The sequence below is a fragment of the Cucumis sativus genome, chromosome 7 (assembly GCF_000004075.3).
Source record: "Cucumis sativus cultivar 9930 chromosome 7, Cucumber_9930_V3, whole genome shotgun sequence".
Lineage (NCBI taxonomy): Eukaryota > Viridiplantae > Streptophyta > Magnoliopsida > Cucurbitales > Cucurbitaceae > Cucumis > Cucumis sativus.
The window spans coordinates 2,856,633-2,871,238 of record NC_026661.2 but is presented as its reverse complement, the minus strand read 5'-3'; the positions used below and the strand labels follow the sequence as shown (position 1 = coordinate 2,871,238).

The following is a 14,606-nucleotide window of genomic DNA, read 5'->3' as shown; positions in this document are numbered from 1 at the left end:
AACTTGAGCGCCAAAACCATAAGACATTTACCAAAATACCCCCCGATTCCTTTATCTCCTCGCCTCCTCTCATCTGGGAAATGACGGCGTATTTACGAAGGTAAATATCGTGTCAACCGCTTTACCCTTCCAAGGGTATTTCAGTAAATTCGTAGCAATAAAATTAAAGAAAGTTCATCAATTCCTTTTTAACATTAAATTACCACGTTGATTAGAATATTAATAAGAAAATGAAAAATTTGAGATCGATAGTTTACATAAAAATTTAATGAGATGTGAAAATCCGAATGAGCCCAACTTGGCAGTCAAAATAAACCTATGTCTTTTTCGTAATTTCACTCATTTACTTCCTTGACCCCCTTAAATTCACAAAAGGGCAACGATCGGAATTGTTTGAAGGAAAAAAAAAAAAAAAGAAAAAAGAAAAAAAAAAAAGGAACAAGAAAGCTTCGTCTCTCAGACCAACATAGAACGCAACCAAAGAGCGACTCATAGATATAGCGCTTAAAGGGAAAAAAAGATTGGAATTTTTTTTTCACAAGTTTCAAAAGAAGGAGGGAGATTTTTCAGAGAGATTGATTTCAGAACTTGTAATTAATTCAGTTCTTGATCCGTACATCGTTAACTCAGTCTCTCGCGCGCTCTACGGTCTGTCGCAGCTACGATTTTTTGTTTTTTTTTTTTCTCCTTTCTGGATCTATTCAGTCTTCGTTCAATTTTGTTTTCTTGGAAATTTTTGCTTCCGTTGATTTTCGTTGGGTTTTCTCTTTTTACATTTACGGAATTCGATTGATAGGTTTTGGTATTAAGAGCCGGGGTTGTTCGTCATGGGGGGATGATTACTTGTTTCGTGAATTTTGCGAGTTTTTTGTTTTATTTGGTTTATTAAACCCTACATTGTTTGGGCTTGACTTTGGTTTTGGGTTTTCTCTTTTGGAAAAAACAGGGTTTGAATTGGAGGAAGATTCGGGGATTTGAAGATATCGCAGTATGAGCATCGAGAGCCCTGGCGAAAGGGAGAGTTAGGGTTTTGAGTTTGAGTGACAGAGGTGAGATTTCCATGGGCGATGGAGGCGTCGCATGCATACCTTTGCAACAACAACAGCAGCATATTATGGAGACGTTTCCAATTCCTTCAGAGAAAATGCTTTGTGCAGGAAAGAATAATGGGTTCAATTCAAAGTCTACAGTCAAATTCAGTGAGGCAGAACGGAAGCAGAAGATGAAGTTGAAGAAAGAAGAGGTCGTAGCGAAGGATGTTGAATTGGGAAGAACAGAATCAGGATTGGATAAGCCAGGTAAGAGTAGCAGAGAAGTTGGGCATGCTGAAAATGGTGTTGATAGTGCAGAGAAAGATGAAGTTGAAGAGGGTGAATTTGGTACGTTGAAGTGGTCGAGAGTAGAAGTAGAAAATGGAGAGTTTGTGCCTGAGAAGTCAAGAAGAAGTGGGATTGAAAACAGTGAAAAATGGAGGAAAGCTGAGATTGACAAAGGAGAGAATGTGCGGGGAAAGTGGCGGAGAGGGGATATAGAGAAAGGGGAGATAGTTCCAGAGAAGAGTAGAAAAGGCGAGGTTGATAATAGATCACGGAGGTTGGCAAAGGATGAAATTGAGAGAGGAGAGTTCATTCCAGATAGATGGGAAAAGGGTGACATTCTGAAGGATGACTTTCGTTATTCAAGAACACGCAGATACGAGCCTGAGAAAGACAGAGCGTGGAAAAATGTGCGTGAGCCAACACCACCTCTTGTTAAGTACTCAACCGATGATACCAGAAGGAAAGAACTCAATCGAAGTGGGAATCAGCACGGCAAAACTACACCCAGATGGGAGACTGGCCAAGACAGAGGTTCGAGGTATGGTTCAAAGCTTATGAACGACGAAGTTACCCATAGGAACGACTACAACGACGGTAAGAACTTTGGAAAAGATTATTCTTCTTGCAACCGTTTGAAGCGCTATAGTCTGGAGTCAGATAATTTTGAGCGCAAACATTATGGTGATTATGGGGATTATGCTGGTTCGAAAAGCAGGAGACTTTCAGAGGATAGCAGCAGAACTGCGCACTCCGACCATTATTCAATCCGCCCTATGGAAAGGTCTTGTAAAAATTCTTCTTCTTCTTCTCGGATATCTTCTTCTGATAAGTTCTCTACAAGACATTACGAATCTTCTTCTACATCTTCTCGGGAAGCTTACAGCAGACATGTGCATAGTCCTGGTCATTCTGATCGCTCACCTCGTGAAAAAGGTAGGTATCATGATCACAGGGACCGCAGCCCTGGTCATCGGGATAGATCACCGTTTATTGGTGAAAGATCACCATATGGTCGTGATAAATCACCGTACGACCGGAGTCGTCACTATGACCATCGTTATCGTAGTCCTCTTACAGAGCGGTCCCCGCAAGATCGAGCTCGATGTCATAGTCGTAGAGATCGAACACCAAACTATTTAGACAGATCACCTCTTGACCGGAGTAGGACCAGTAACCACAGAGAAACAAGCCGAAGAAGCAAAGGTGAAAAGCATAACAATGGAAGCAGAGCCCGGGAAGATAAAACTACACCAAAGGACCCTGATGGAAGAGAATCAGTTGCAAAAGAATCCTATGATGAGATCAATGAGCAGAATACCAATGGATCCATTGAGACTGTTGGTGACTGCAGGTCTTATGAAGGGGAGGAGAAGTCTCAGAGTCCAAACCAAACTTCTATAGAACTGTCTCATGTGGATGGAGTTCCTGAAGAGCTGCCTTCTATGGAGGAGGATATGGATATTTGTGATACCCCGCCACATGCTCCCCTGGTTACTGATACATCAACAGGCAAATGGTTTTATCTCGATTATTATGGTTTGGAGCGTGGCCCTACTAGACTGTATGATCTGAAGGCACTCGTGGAAGAAGGTTCTTTAATGTCGGATCACTTTATTAAGCACTTGGATAGTGATAGATGGGTGACGGTTGAGAATGCTGTTTCTCCTTTGGTCACCATAAATTTTCCATCCATTGTACCAGACTCTGTAACTCAGTTGGTGAGCCCTCCTGAAGCAACCGGCAATGTATTGGTAGATATCACAGATACTGGAAAATTAGACATTCAGGGTGGTCATTTTGAACCTAACCAAATTCCAAGTGGTGGATCAATTTTACCTTCTGATGAAGGTGTGGAGGCGTCTGAGCCATTAGGAGATCTTCACATTGATGAAAGGATTGGCGCTTTGTTAGAGGATATTACTGTTATTCCTGGGAAAGAACTTGAAACAATTGCAGGTATTTGTTTTAACCTTTTCCACTTTCTAAAAAGTCTGGCAAAATCCGTCCTTGCCTCATTCATGGGGATTTCTTGACATTTCCCCTCTATTTGTTTTATTGCAGAAGTTTTGCAGATGACTTTGGATGGTGAGCAATGGGAAAGATTGGCCATCTCCGAAGGTACAAGTTATTCTTCGATATATATATATATTGGGATAAAAAACAATTTAATTTGGATTCTTCTACAATTTTCAATTATTATTTTTTTTCGGGATATTAAATTTAATAAATGGTTAGTAAAAGAATTGTGTGGAAAGCATAAGACATCCTCCAAAATCCTAACCTAGGAGCCAAATGCCAAGTCAGAGAGCAAATATGCTCTCCAATTGTCATTAATAAAAAGAAGTGTGTAACTATAAGCATAGAAAAAAGGCTTGCATTCATCATCTTATGGCATCTTGATGAATGAACTCTATCCGGCTTCTCTAATCAAATATCCTAGCGTGTAACCGACAGCAAGGAAGATAATTTCTGGGCTTTAACCTTTGCCTACAAAACAGCATCCTAGCGTTGTATAAGAAAATACTTGTTGAGTTTTACTTGACCTGATCTTGTACCTTTAGAGCGAGAAAAGTTAAGAGGGATACAAAAGAAGTAGAGAGACGAAAACTAGAGAGTAATATTTTAAAGACAAAAAAATTGGGAGTGGACTGAGTATACAAAGATATTAGGAGAGAAAAACCATGGAAGAATTAAGTTAGAATAGAGATAATAAAAACTTTAGAGAGAAGTTAGAATTTAGAAAGCGAGTAGGAAAAAGTGGAGTTAAATGATTGAGAATGATAGGAAAAAGAATAGTTAAAATTTCACATAATCTTAGGACACGATAAGATAAATAGGAGGCTTTAAATATATATCACTTTAAAATCACTTATAGCGGATCACCTAAAGCGATTCTGGACACATATCTACCATTGCTAAATATTACCATTTTTAAGATAAAAGTGATCTCGTCATTTTGATCACTCTCAAACATGCCCTAAATTGCAAGAGCAAATCGGCAAGAGGAATACTCAGGTGCCTCTTAGATTTTACTTTTGTTTTTTCACACCAACCACAACAGAGAACATTAAATATTTAAAAAAGAAAGAAAGAAGAGATTATCACGTGGCAAAATGTTTTGGACGACTAAGTTGGGCTGCAGAACATGGGTTGCACCTTGGATGCATAGAATTATTCTTTAATTGATAATAAAAAAACTGTGCCTTCTCTACTGCATTTTCACACACCACAGATTTATGTGGTGAAGAAGGGGTTTTTTCTTCTATTTATTTATCTATTTAAAACAAATTTCCCTTCTTTTCTCCCTTTTAAGCAAAAATAATTTGTCATTTAGATACTTTGTCTCAATTTTGGGTGAAATGCAGCTCCTTCCATTATTAATCTTGATCTGATCTTCACAGGTTTCTCAGATCATGTTGGTGAACAGCTTGATCAAAGTACTGATGATGTTGTGGAATTTAGTGACTTTGTAACATCTGTGGATTCTGGTTCCCAAAAGAATGTGTCATCTGACAAAGACTTTGCCGTTGATGATGGTGACTGGACTTCTGGACCATGGTCTTGCAAGGGTGGTGATTGGAGGAGAAATGATGAATCTGCCCAAGAAAGAAATGGTAGAAAGAAGCTTGTTCTGAATGATGGTTTTCCACTATGTCAGATGTCCAAATCAGGTTATGAGGATCCTAGATGGCATCAGAAGGATGAATTGTATTATCCTTCTCAAAGTAAACGACTTGATCTGCCTCCTTGGGCATTTACCTGTCTTGATGATAGGTCAACATTAACAATTAGGGGAACTAAGGGAACCATGCTACCCGTTATCAGGATAAATGCTTGTGTGGTAAAGGATCATGGTTCATTTGTCTCTGAGCCTCGCATGAAGGTCAGGGGTAAGGGGCATTCAAGGTCTAGACTATTCTCTTCAAATACCGATGGAAAGAGATCAGCTGATGGTGATTCTTTGTCAAAGATTGCTAGAGATGTAAGTTCGGAGAGGTCTTTGAAGGCTACTGCTTTTGTTAGCATCCCTAAAGATCGTCTTTGCTCATATGATGACTTGCAGTTGCATTTTGGTGATTGGTATTACCTTGATGGTGCTGGACATGAATGTGGGCCTTCATCATTTTCAGAGCTACAGTTATTGGTAGATCACGGTATCATTCAAAAGAACAGTAGTGTTTTCAGGAAATTTGATAGGGTATGGGTTCCAGTAACATCTTTTGCAGAATGTTCTGAATCGACAAGAAGGATTCAGAGGGAGAAAATTCCATTATTAGGTGAAACAACAAAAAATCCAGTTTCAGTATCTGGGGATAATTCCTTTGGTGGACTTGCCACAACCTCAAACATGTTTCATGAACTACATCCTCAGTTTGTAGGATATACACGTGGAAAGTTACATGAATTAGTTATGAAATTTTACAAGAGCCGGGAGTTCGCTGCAGCAATAAATGATGTCTTAGATCCATGGATAAATGCAAAACAACCAAAGAAGGAGATGGAGAAGACCATGCACTGGAAATCAGGTATCGTTGAAGTCATTTTGAGTTTTAATGTATCTTTGTCTTTTCATTTTGAGGATGCTGTTGGTCTTTCTACTCTCATCCTCTATGAGCATTTGCTCAATGGAAGGGGTAGGGTTGTCAATAACCAATAAGTTGTATTCATTTGTTATTATGAGTCTTGTGATTATTATTTCTTTCAATTTTTTATTATTGGTCCATCCATCTGTTTCCTTTGTCTTATCGCTTTAATCTTAGGCATTTTGTTGTACCACGTACAATGGCTTTAATATTCCTCTTGAGTGCTTTTCTCAATTATTTCGTGAGTTCTGTTAATTTTTCTGATTTTGCATTGGGGTGGCTGGATGTTGGGAACAACAGATGGTAGTGCACGTGCTGCTAAAAGAGCCAGGGTGCTGGTCGATGAAAGTGACGACGATTATGAAGTGGATGAGGATTTGCTGCATCACCGTCAAAAGGATGAAATTGCATTTGAAGATTTGTGTGGTGATGCTACTTTCCCTGGAGAAGAGAGTACAAGTTTGGAGGTTGAGTCCTGGGGTTTCCTTGATGGCCATATTCTGGCACGAATTTTTCATTTTCTGCAGTCTGACCTAAAATCCTTATCATTTGCTTCTGTAACTTGTAAGCATTGGAGAGCTGCTGTTAGGTTTTACAAGGATATCTCCAAACAGGTTGACTTATCATCTTTGGGTCCAAACTGTACTAATTCCACATTCATGAATGTCATGGTAAGCTATATTTCAAAGGCTTGTGTTACATGTGGTCATATATTTATCTCAGTTTAACCTTTTTGTATATCTGTTATTGCAGAGTACTTACAATGAAGAAAAGGTCAATTTTATAGTTCTAGTTGGCTGCACCAACATTACCCCGGTTGTACTCGAAGAGATTCTTGGGATGTTTCCTCAGTTAGCCTCTATAGATGTTCGAGGCTGCAGTCAGTTCAATGATTTGCCTTCTAAGTACCCAAATATAAATTGGGTGAAAAGAAGTTTAAATGCCACAAAAAACAATGAAGAAACACACTCTAAAATGAGGAGCCTGAAGCATTTAACTGACAAATCTTATTCTCTTTCTAAAATTAAGGGCCTCAGTTCTAACGTGGATGATTTTGGTGAGCTGAAGCAGTATTTTGAGAGTGTGGATAAGAGAGAGTCAGCAAATCAGTTATTCCGCAGAAGCTTATACAAGCGTTCAAAAGTATTTGATGCTAGAAAGTCCTCATCAATTGTCTCTAGAGATGCCCGCATGAGACAATGGTCTATTAAGAAATCAGAAGTTGGATATAAGAGGATGGTGGAATTTCTTGCTTCCAGTCTGAAGGAGATCATGAGGGACAATACATTTGAATTTTTTGTGCCCAAGGTACTTTTTTGTATATTTTACTATTTTAGCATACCAGAGGCCCTTTTAGTTTTGAAATTTATCACTGTTTCTGATCTCTATATGCAGGTTGCTGAAATTCAGGATAGAATTAGGAACGGTTATTACATTAAGCGGGGGCTTGGTTCTGTCAAGGAAGACATCAGTCGAATGTGTAGGGATGCAATTAAGTATGTTTTGAATACCTTTTGACATTTCCCCATTTTATGACTGGTTTACATGGCATTGGTCTAGTTTAAGTCTCTTGTTAATAATTGTAATCCCTCTCGAAAGGTTAACATGGATTAGGAGGAAAGCGCATGTGTTTTGTACAACTGTAAATTGATGAAATGGTGAACTGAGTTCTATTTTGGTGTGCTTTTGTGAAAAGATTTATTTTAAACTTGGAAAATAACAGGTTGTTATTATTGCTGGATTTTTAAAAGTAAGACAATTAATTATTTACTTTTCACGGTTGTAAGAAATTAAAATACGTTTTCTGAAAAGCTATCGATTGAAATGATTACTATTTCTAAAGGCAGATGTCATTCCTTAAATCATTCTCTTGCAGAGCGAAGAGCCGGGGTGATGGAGATATGAATCACATCATTACGCTATTCATTCAACTTGCCACCCGTTTGGAGAAGAAATCAAAGGTACATTTGGAGAAGGATGAAGTGAGCTCTTGGGAAGATGACTCTTCTTTAAGGCTTGGTTCTTCTGCTGCTTCAAAGTACAAAAGGCGGCTTGGTAAAGTAGGTACCGAAAGGAAATACACAAACAGGAGCAATGGCTCCATCTTTGGCAATGGCGCTTTAGACCATGGAGAGTATGCATCCGATCGAGAAATCAGGAGGCGCTTATCCAGATTGAATAAGAAGCCAATTGGATCTGAGAGTGAAACATCTGATGAGTTTGATAGATCTTCTGGAGATGGCAAGAGTGGCAGTGAGAACAGTGCCTCTGATACGGAAAGTGATTTGGAGTTTTCATCAGGTCGAATTGAAACAAGAGGAGATAAATGCTTTATTCTTGATGAGGCATTTGATTCTACTATGGATGATCGTGAATGGGGTGCTCGCATGACAAAAGCAAGCCTTGTTCCTCCTGTCACAAGGAAGTATGAGTTGATTGATGAATATGTTGTCATAGCTGATGAGGAGGAAGTTCGACGCAAAATGCGGGTATCTTTACCAGATGACTATGTTGAGAAATTAAATGCTCAGAAGAATGGTGCTGAGGAGTTGGATATGGAACTTCCTGAAGTCAAGGACTACAAGCCTCGAAAGAAAATTGGGGATGAGGTTTTAGAGCAGGAAGTTTATGGAATTGACCCTTACACACACAATCTTTTGCTTGACTCAGTGCCTGAAGAATTGGATTGGTCTCTTATGGATAAGCATATGTTTATTGAAGATGTGCTGCTTCGCACTTTGAATAAACAGGCCATACATTTTACTGGCACAGGAAACACTCCCATGAAATATCCTTTACTGCCCGTTATTGAAGAAATTGAGAAGGTTGCTGCAGCAGAATGTGATATCCGAATAATGAGGCTGTGCCAAGGTATTTTGAAGGCCATTCATAGTCGACCTGAAGACAAATATGTTGCTTATAGGAAGGTATGCAAGCACCATCCTTCGACTTGCTCTTTTCAACCTTTTCCTCATCTTCCATGACTTGGCAATTTTTCTGATGTCACTTTTTGTTCTTTGTTTGTCTACTAATTGTGTATTAGGGGCTGGGTGTTGTATGCAACAAACAGGAAGGTTTTGGAGAAGATGACTTCGTTGTTGAATTTTTGGGAGAGGTATGGCTGCATTTCTTAGGATTTTGGATTGAGATTATTTTGATAATAAATATGATTTAATGTAAATTGAAAGGTTGTTGGGAGTTTATTTTTTTAGGGTTTATGATAATGATAAAGAGACATTATTTCTTCTCTAGTTATCTTTTCAGATAGTGGATTTACAGGCTATCAAACTTAAAATGTTTATACGTTTTAATTTATATTTAATGTTTTTATGTATAGACTGGGTTGGATTTAGTTAAGTTGCCAAATAGTAATCCTGTGTTCTTAATATCTCATTTTTGGCACTTCTATTTTCTGCTGTGAAGGGCAGTTTTCTCAATTTTCTGTTCTTGCCTGGTTTTTTTAGAACAAAATTTACATATATGTGCTAGTATTTACATGTTTATCATCTTTCTCTTGTTTAGGTTTATCCTGTATGGAAATGGTACGAGAAACAGGATGGAATTAGGTCATTACAGAAAAATGACAAGGACCCAGCTCCCGAATTTTATAACATCTATTTAGAAAGGCCAAAGGTGCTTCTACTTAACTCAGTTGTATTTATATAGTTATATTATATGTTTGTTCTGCTATCTATGGTTTCTAATTCTTTATTCGACATACTTCATTGATTTCTAAATGTCCTCTCTCGGGCAGGGTGATGGGGATGGTTATGATTTAGTGGTCGTTGATGCCATGCACAAAGCAAACTATGCAAGCCGCATTTGTCATTCATGCCGACCTAATTGTGAAGCAAAGTAAGTTCTCTTAAAAATGTAGGCTTTTTCTCTCTCATTAGCAGTTCATAGTTTAGAGGGTTATTCTACGAAGCATTATGGTTGCACGTTTCAGCTTTTCATATTTACGTTTGAAAATTGAAACAGATGAATGAAAGGGCAGGTAAAAACTCCCAAAACAGTTTTTCAATACGAAATCAAGGAAGAAAGACTATAATATGAAAAAGGGTATTCCAATACTTATCATGGAAAAAAAATGAAATCCATAAAACTAATAGAGGTAGGGAATGAGTCCTTGAAAGTTTGTGCATTCCTTTCAGCCTCAAGGAAACTAGAGGAAAGCACTATTGATGGTAGGCCACAAAACCTTCTTGACACCTTGAAAGGGATATCCTTCATAAATGAAGGTCAAGATATCATAAATGCTACTAGGCGTTGATAAGGACCAACAAAAAAGACCCTTGTCTAGAGGCAAATCAAATGAGTAGTGCACAAAATAGTATACTGGGTGTTCTGAGCTAGAAGAACACCACACCAAGAAAGTGAAAGATAAATATGAGGTATCCTTATTTTGAAGTCAATCCGCCATATGAATAGCTCCAAGACTAAACTAAGCTTCCAAAGAAAGATTCAGCACTTCACATGTACAAACTTTGTTATCATCATGTTTGTGTACCTAATCTTCTGCCGATCTCCATCATTATTCTATTGTCCATCACCTAAGGAAGAATTCTAGTGGGTTCCTCTTTTGGAGTTCTTCCACTTTAATAGGTAATTTATATTCCACTGTTTAGATAGTGTTTGTTTCTTACATTAGGAATAGGTAAAAACTATGACCATGAATTGAAATTGAGAGTTGAACTTAGAATGACTTGCATGTTCGTTTAGACTTTAGCCTCTACACTGAACCAGAACACAGTGATGGTTCTATGGAACACTCACTAGATGGACTTTTAGAGGATTGACTTGGGAAAAGTCTAAACTTTAGAAGTTGAGGAATGCGATGAAGATAGGGGAGTAAAAGGTGTAGAACTCAAGTCCAGAGCCCCATCCCTTGTAAAAATTCTTCTTCAAAGGAGTACCTAAAGAGTACCCCTGGTAATAATAATCTTAACTTCTAACCATAAGCATCTTCACCTTAACTTCTCTCTACTTCCAGAAAATTCTTGTAGTGATAGTTGTAGCATATATGTGTTTTTGTTATTTTTTTCTATATTAGTATGAGATTTGAGGTATCTATTATCTTCCCTATACTGAAGATCCGATCTTGTGTTGTTGCTTTGTGATAGTTACGATAATACCCCATATTTGCTTTTACAAATCATAAATAATTCAACAATTTTTTTCAAAATGCAGAGTTACTGCTGTAGATGGTCATTACCAGATTGGAATTTATACCTTACGCAAAATACAGTATGGCGAGGAAATCACATTTGATTATAATTCTGTTACGGAGGTATGTTTTATTGCAATGCTTTTCTGATTAAGTTATCTAGGTTTGGTGTTTCCTTTAATACTATTTTTTACTTCATCAGAGTAAGGAAGAATACGAAGCATCAGTCTGTTTATGTGGCAGCCATGTTTGCCGAGGTAGCTACTTGAATTTGACCGGTGATGGGGCCTTTCTTAAGGTAATATTTGGAGGGAACTTTTTTTTGAAAAAGACATGGCGCACCTCCTTGGTTTCAGTTTATGTTTGTTTTCATGTACTAAGAGATTTTTGGTTTTCGTACTCCCCCATTTTACCGATATATTGGTTATTGCGGTTGTTCCGTCTATTTGTTCAATGGCTTGTTCTTCTGTGTGGCCCTAGTACTAGTTAACCAGGACACATTGTCTTTCCACCAGGTACTGGAGGAATGGCATGGAGTTCTGGATTGTCATCAGCTGATGCTAGAAGCCTGCGAATTAAATTCTGTGTCAGAAGACGATTATCTTGACTTGGGTAGGGCTGGATTAGGCAGTTGTTTACTCGGGGGTTTGCCTGATTGGTTGGTGGCTTATTCAGCTCGCGTGGTAAGTGCCTTGGTGCTTATGGCATGTACGTGTGCATGATATTTAGATTTTCTCAACCCTTGGAGTTTGGTTTCAGGTGAGGTTCATTAATTTTGAAAGAACAAAGCTTCCCCAAGAGATTCTGGCTCACAATTTGGAAGAGAAAAGGAAATACTTTTCAGATATCTGTCTTGATGTTGAGAAGAGTGATGCCGAAGTTCAGGTAAAGTGAATATGCCATTCATATACTTTAATATTCTAGCTACTTAGGCAACAAATGTAGTAGGGTCAAATGGTCATCCTGTGAGTTCAATCAAGGCATGTGGAGGATGGCTTGAACACTCATGGAGGATATGTATATCTAGCACAAATATTTGTGTGCATATGTTTTTTGTTAAATTGATCAGTTTTGTTTTCCAAAAATATAATTTCTTTTATGGCTTTGACAGGCAGAGGGTGTTTACAACCAAAGGCTACAAAATTTGGCCGTTACTCTCGACAAGGTGAATACCTTCACTTCTCTCTTCTCATCTTTTTTTGTCTTGTTTATCTAGTAAATTTTACTGGGTTGGTTTAATCAGGAATATTGTTGTTTCACGTTTCACATTTTCTTCCTGTTTGTCGGGAGCATTGCTTATAAGTTTGTTTTTGTATGTGATATTTAGTATAAGAGAAGGTTTTTATGAATGCCAAGGAGTTAAACAAGGCTCTAGAGTAGATGCTCTTTCTCCTTGCAATTAGAACAGAGCAGCCTTTTCCTTTCCTTTTATTTTAAGATGTAGAAACTTTATATTTATCCATCTTATATAGTAATATTTTTACTGCTGTGTGAAGGTGAGATATGTGATGAGATGCATTTTTGGCGACCCAAAGAATGCCCCACCTCCGTTGAAGAGGCTCAGTCCTGAAGAATCTGTATCTTATATATGGAATGGAGAGGGATCACTTGTTGAGGAGCTGCTTCTCAGCATGGTTCCACATGTTGAAGAAGACCTGATCAGTGATCTCAAATTGAAGATTCGTGCCCACGATCCATTATGCTCTGATGACATTCAAAAGGAACTTCAACAATCTCTATTGTGGTGAATAGCTTTGTACACCCCTGCTTCAAAGTCTCGAAGTAATATCTGTCTATTGGATATTTATTTGAATTCATTTCATTTCTTCTGTGTAGGTTGAGAGATGAAGTTCGTAACATTCCTTGTACATACAAATCCCGTAATGATGCTGCTGCAGATTTGATTCATATTTATGCTTATACTAAGAATTTTTTTAGAATACAGGTATCAACTTATATAATCTCGACAGCTTTCAGTTTCAATTATGCCTGTTTGAGCACGATATTAAGGCTATGTGTCCTTTTACTTGTAGGAATACAAAGCTGTAACTTCCCCACCAGTTTACATTAGTTCACTTGACTTGGGTCCCAAGTATGTGGATAAGTTAGGGACAGGTTTTCAAGAGTACTGCAAGACATATGGTCCGAATTATTGCTTAGGGCAACTAATTTTTTGGCACAACCAGCAAAATATCGATCCAGATTGTAGCCTGGCTTTGGCCAGCAGAGGTTGCTTGTCTTTGCCAGAGATAAGCTCCTTCTATGCCCGAGTTCAGAAGCCTTCTCGGCAGCGTGTATATGGCCCAAAGACTGTCAAGTTTATGCTGTCAAGGATGGTGAGTCTGTCTCCGTTTTTAAATTAATACATTGGTTGGTATTAATTCTCTTTTTTTCATTTTGCAAACACTAAATAAAAATATATGAAAAATATAGCGGTAATATGATAAGAATGGTAACATGTAATCTAGCCTTTTGAGAGTCTCTCCCAAATTCCTCAACCCCTCTTCCACTTTTTATAATCAAAAGCCCTTAAAAACTTACACAAACTAATAATTCTCTCTAACCAGGACTCAAAATATCTCCTCTATTACCTTCTATTGTTTCAGACTAGTTCTGCTTAACGATTCTGATACAATTTTGATTCCTCCAGGAGAAGCAGCCACAGAGGCCGTGGCCCAAGGATCGGATATGGTCATTCAAGAACTCCCCAAAAGTGATTGGCAGCCCAATGCTGGATGTGGTCTTGAGCAACTCACCCTTAGAGAAGGATTTGGTACATTGGCTAAAGCACAGAACGCCCATATTTCAAGCCATGTGGGATCGGTAAACTTTTGTAGGAGTAGATAGGAACATTAGCCAATCCCTCCTCTGTATATTGTTTTGGAATGATTTCTCCATTTTTAGTTCACCAATGCCCTAAATAGTTGGAGGTGGTAAGTTCATCATTCCAGGGCATCATTACTAGCGTAGCTTCTTCCTTCCCATTCTTGTGTACAGTGTTTTTCTTATTCCTTATATCTTCTTTTATTTTGTAATTCATATTTGGTCAGCAAATCATTATTATTCCTCTAATTGGAGAAAATGGAAGCAGAAGAAATAGTTGAAAGCTTTACCTAACCTTTTCTTCTCTTGTATTCGTTGTGTAAAAAAATGCAACTCCCTTATATGTATTTTTCCCTCTAATTTTGTTAAAATAGGTAGTGTGATTGAGTTATTTATATGTTTTCCACCTTTTCCATTGTCTCCTGTTCTGTTGAGGACCTTTTCACTGTTTATGATTGATGATCCGTCCCTTGCAAACATATGAGATCTAATTTTTCCTTCAGAAGCACCGTTGCAATTTTATAACTTGACGGTTTGGAAAAGTTATGTTGTCATGTCTATTGCTGCTTTAGTGCGATATGACAAATGTTGATAGTTATCATGTTGTGTTCCTTGTTTTTCACTACTCAAAGTGCAATATTCAATTTCATAGTGTTGAGAAAACTCATCAAATTATAATAAATTTCATCATTGTTTGATAAATTTGTTATAATA

The 14,606-nt window shown here is 37.9% G+C and overlaps 1 protein-coding gene across 1 annotated transcript; it reads left to right on the top strand.

Annotated features, from left to right (window-relative positions):
* The first annotated feature begins 360 nt into the window (after positions 1–360).
* LOC101221310 (histone-lysine N-methyltransferase ATXR3) lies at positions 361–14,287 on the top strand. Its single transcript, XM_011660415.2, has 20 exons — positions 361–648; positions 947–3,275; positions 3,381–3,437; positions 4,721–5,845; positions 6,203–6,573; positions 6,656–7,210; positions 7,298–7,398; positions 7,779–8,829; positions 8,946–9,017; positions 9,425–9,535; positions 9,657–9,757; positions 11,093–11,192; positions 11,272–11,367; positions 11,585–11,752; positions 11,829–11,954; positions 12,181–12,234; positions 12,566–12,813; positions 12,906–13,014; positions 13,103–13,405; positions 13,720–14,287. The coding sequence occupies exons 2-20, from the start codon at positions 1,061–1,063 to the stop codon at positions 13,894–13,896; spliced, it is 7,140 nt and encodes a 2,379-aa protein (XP_011658717.1). The 5' UTR covers positions 361–648; positions 947–1,060; the 3' UTR covers positions 13,897–14,287.
* Positions 14,288–14,606: the final 319 nt, after the last annotated feature.

Excerpts from the sequence above, each read along its gene's own strand:
- LOC101221310 (XM_011660415.2), top strand. The coding sequence starts at position 1,061 with ATGGGCGATGGAGGCGTCGCATGCATACCTTTGCAACAACAACAGCAG. Across the intron at positions 3,438-4,720 it reads AAGATTGGCCATCTCCGAAG|GTTTCTCAGATCATGTTGGT; the intron begins GTACAAGTTATT and ends TGATCTTCACAG. Across the intron at positions 12,235-12,565 it reads TGGCCGTTACTCTCGACAAG|GTGAGATATGTGATGAGATG; the intron begins GTGAATACCTTC and ends TGCTGTGTGAAG.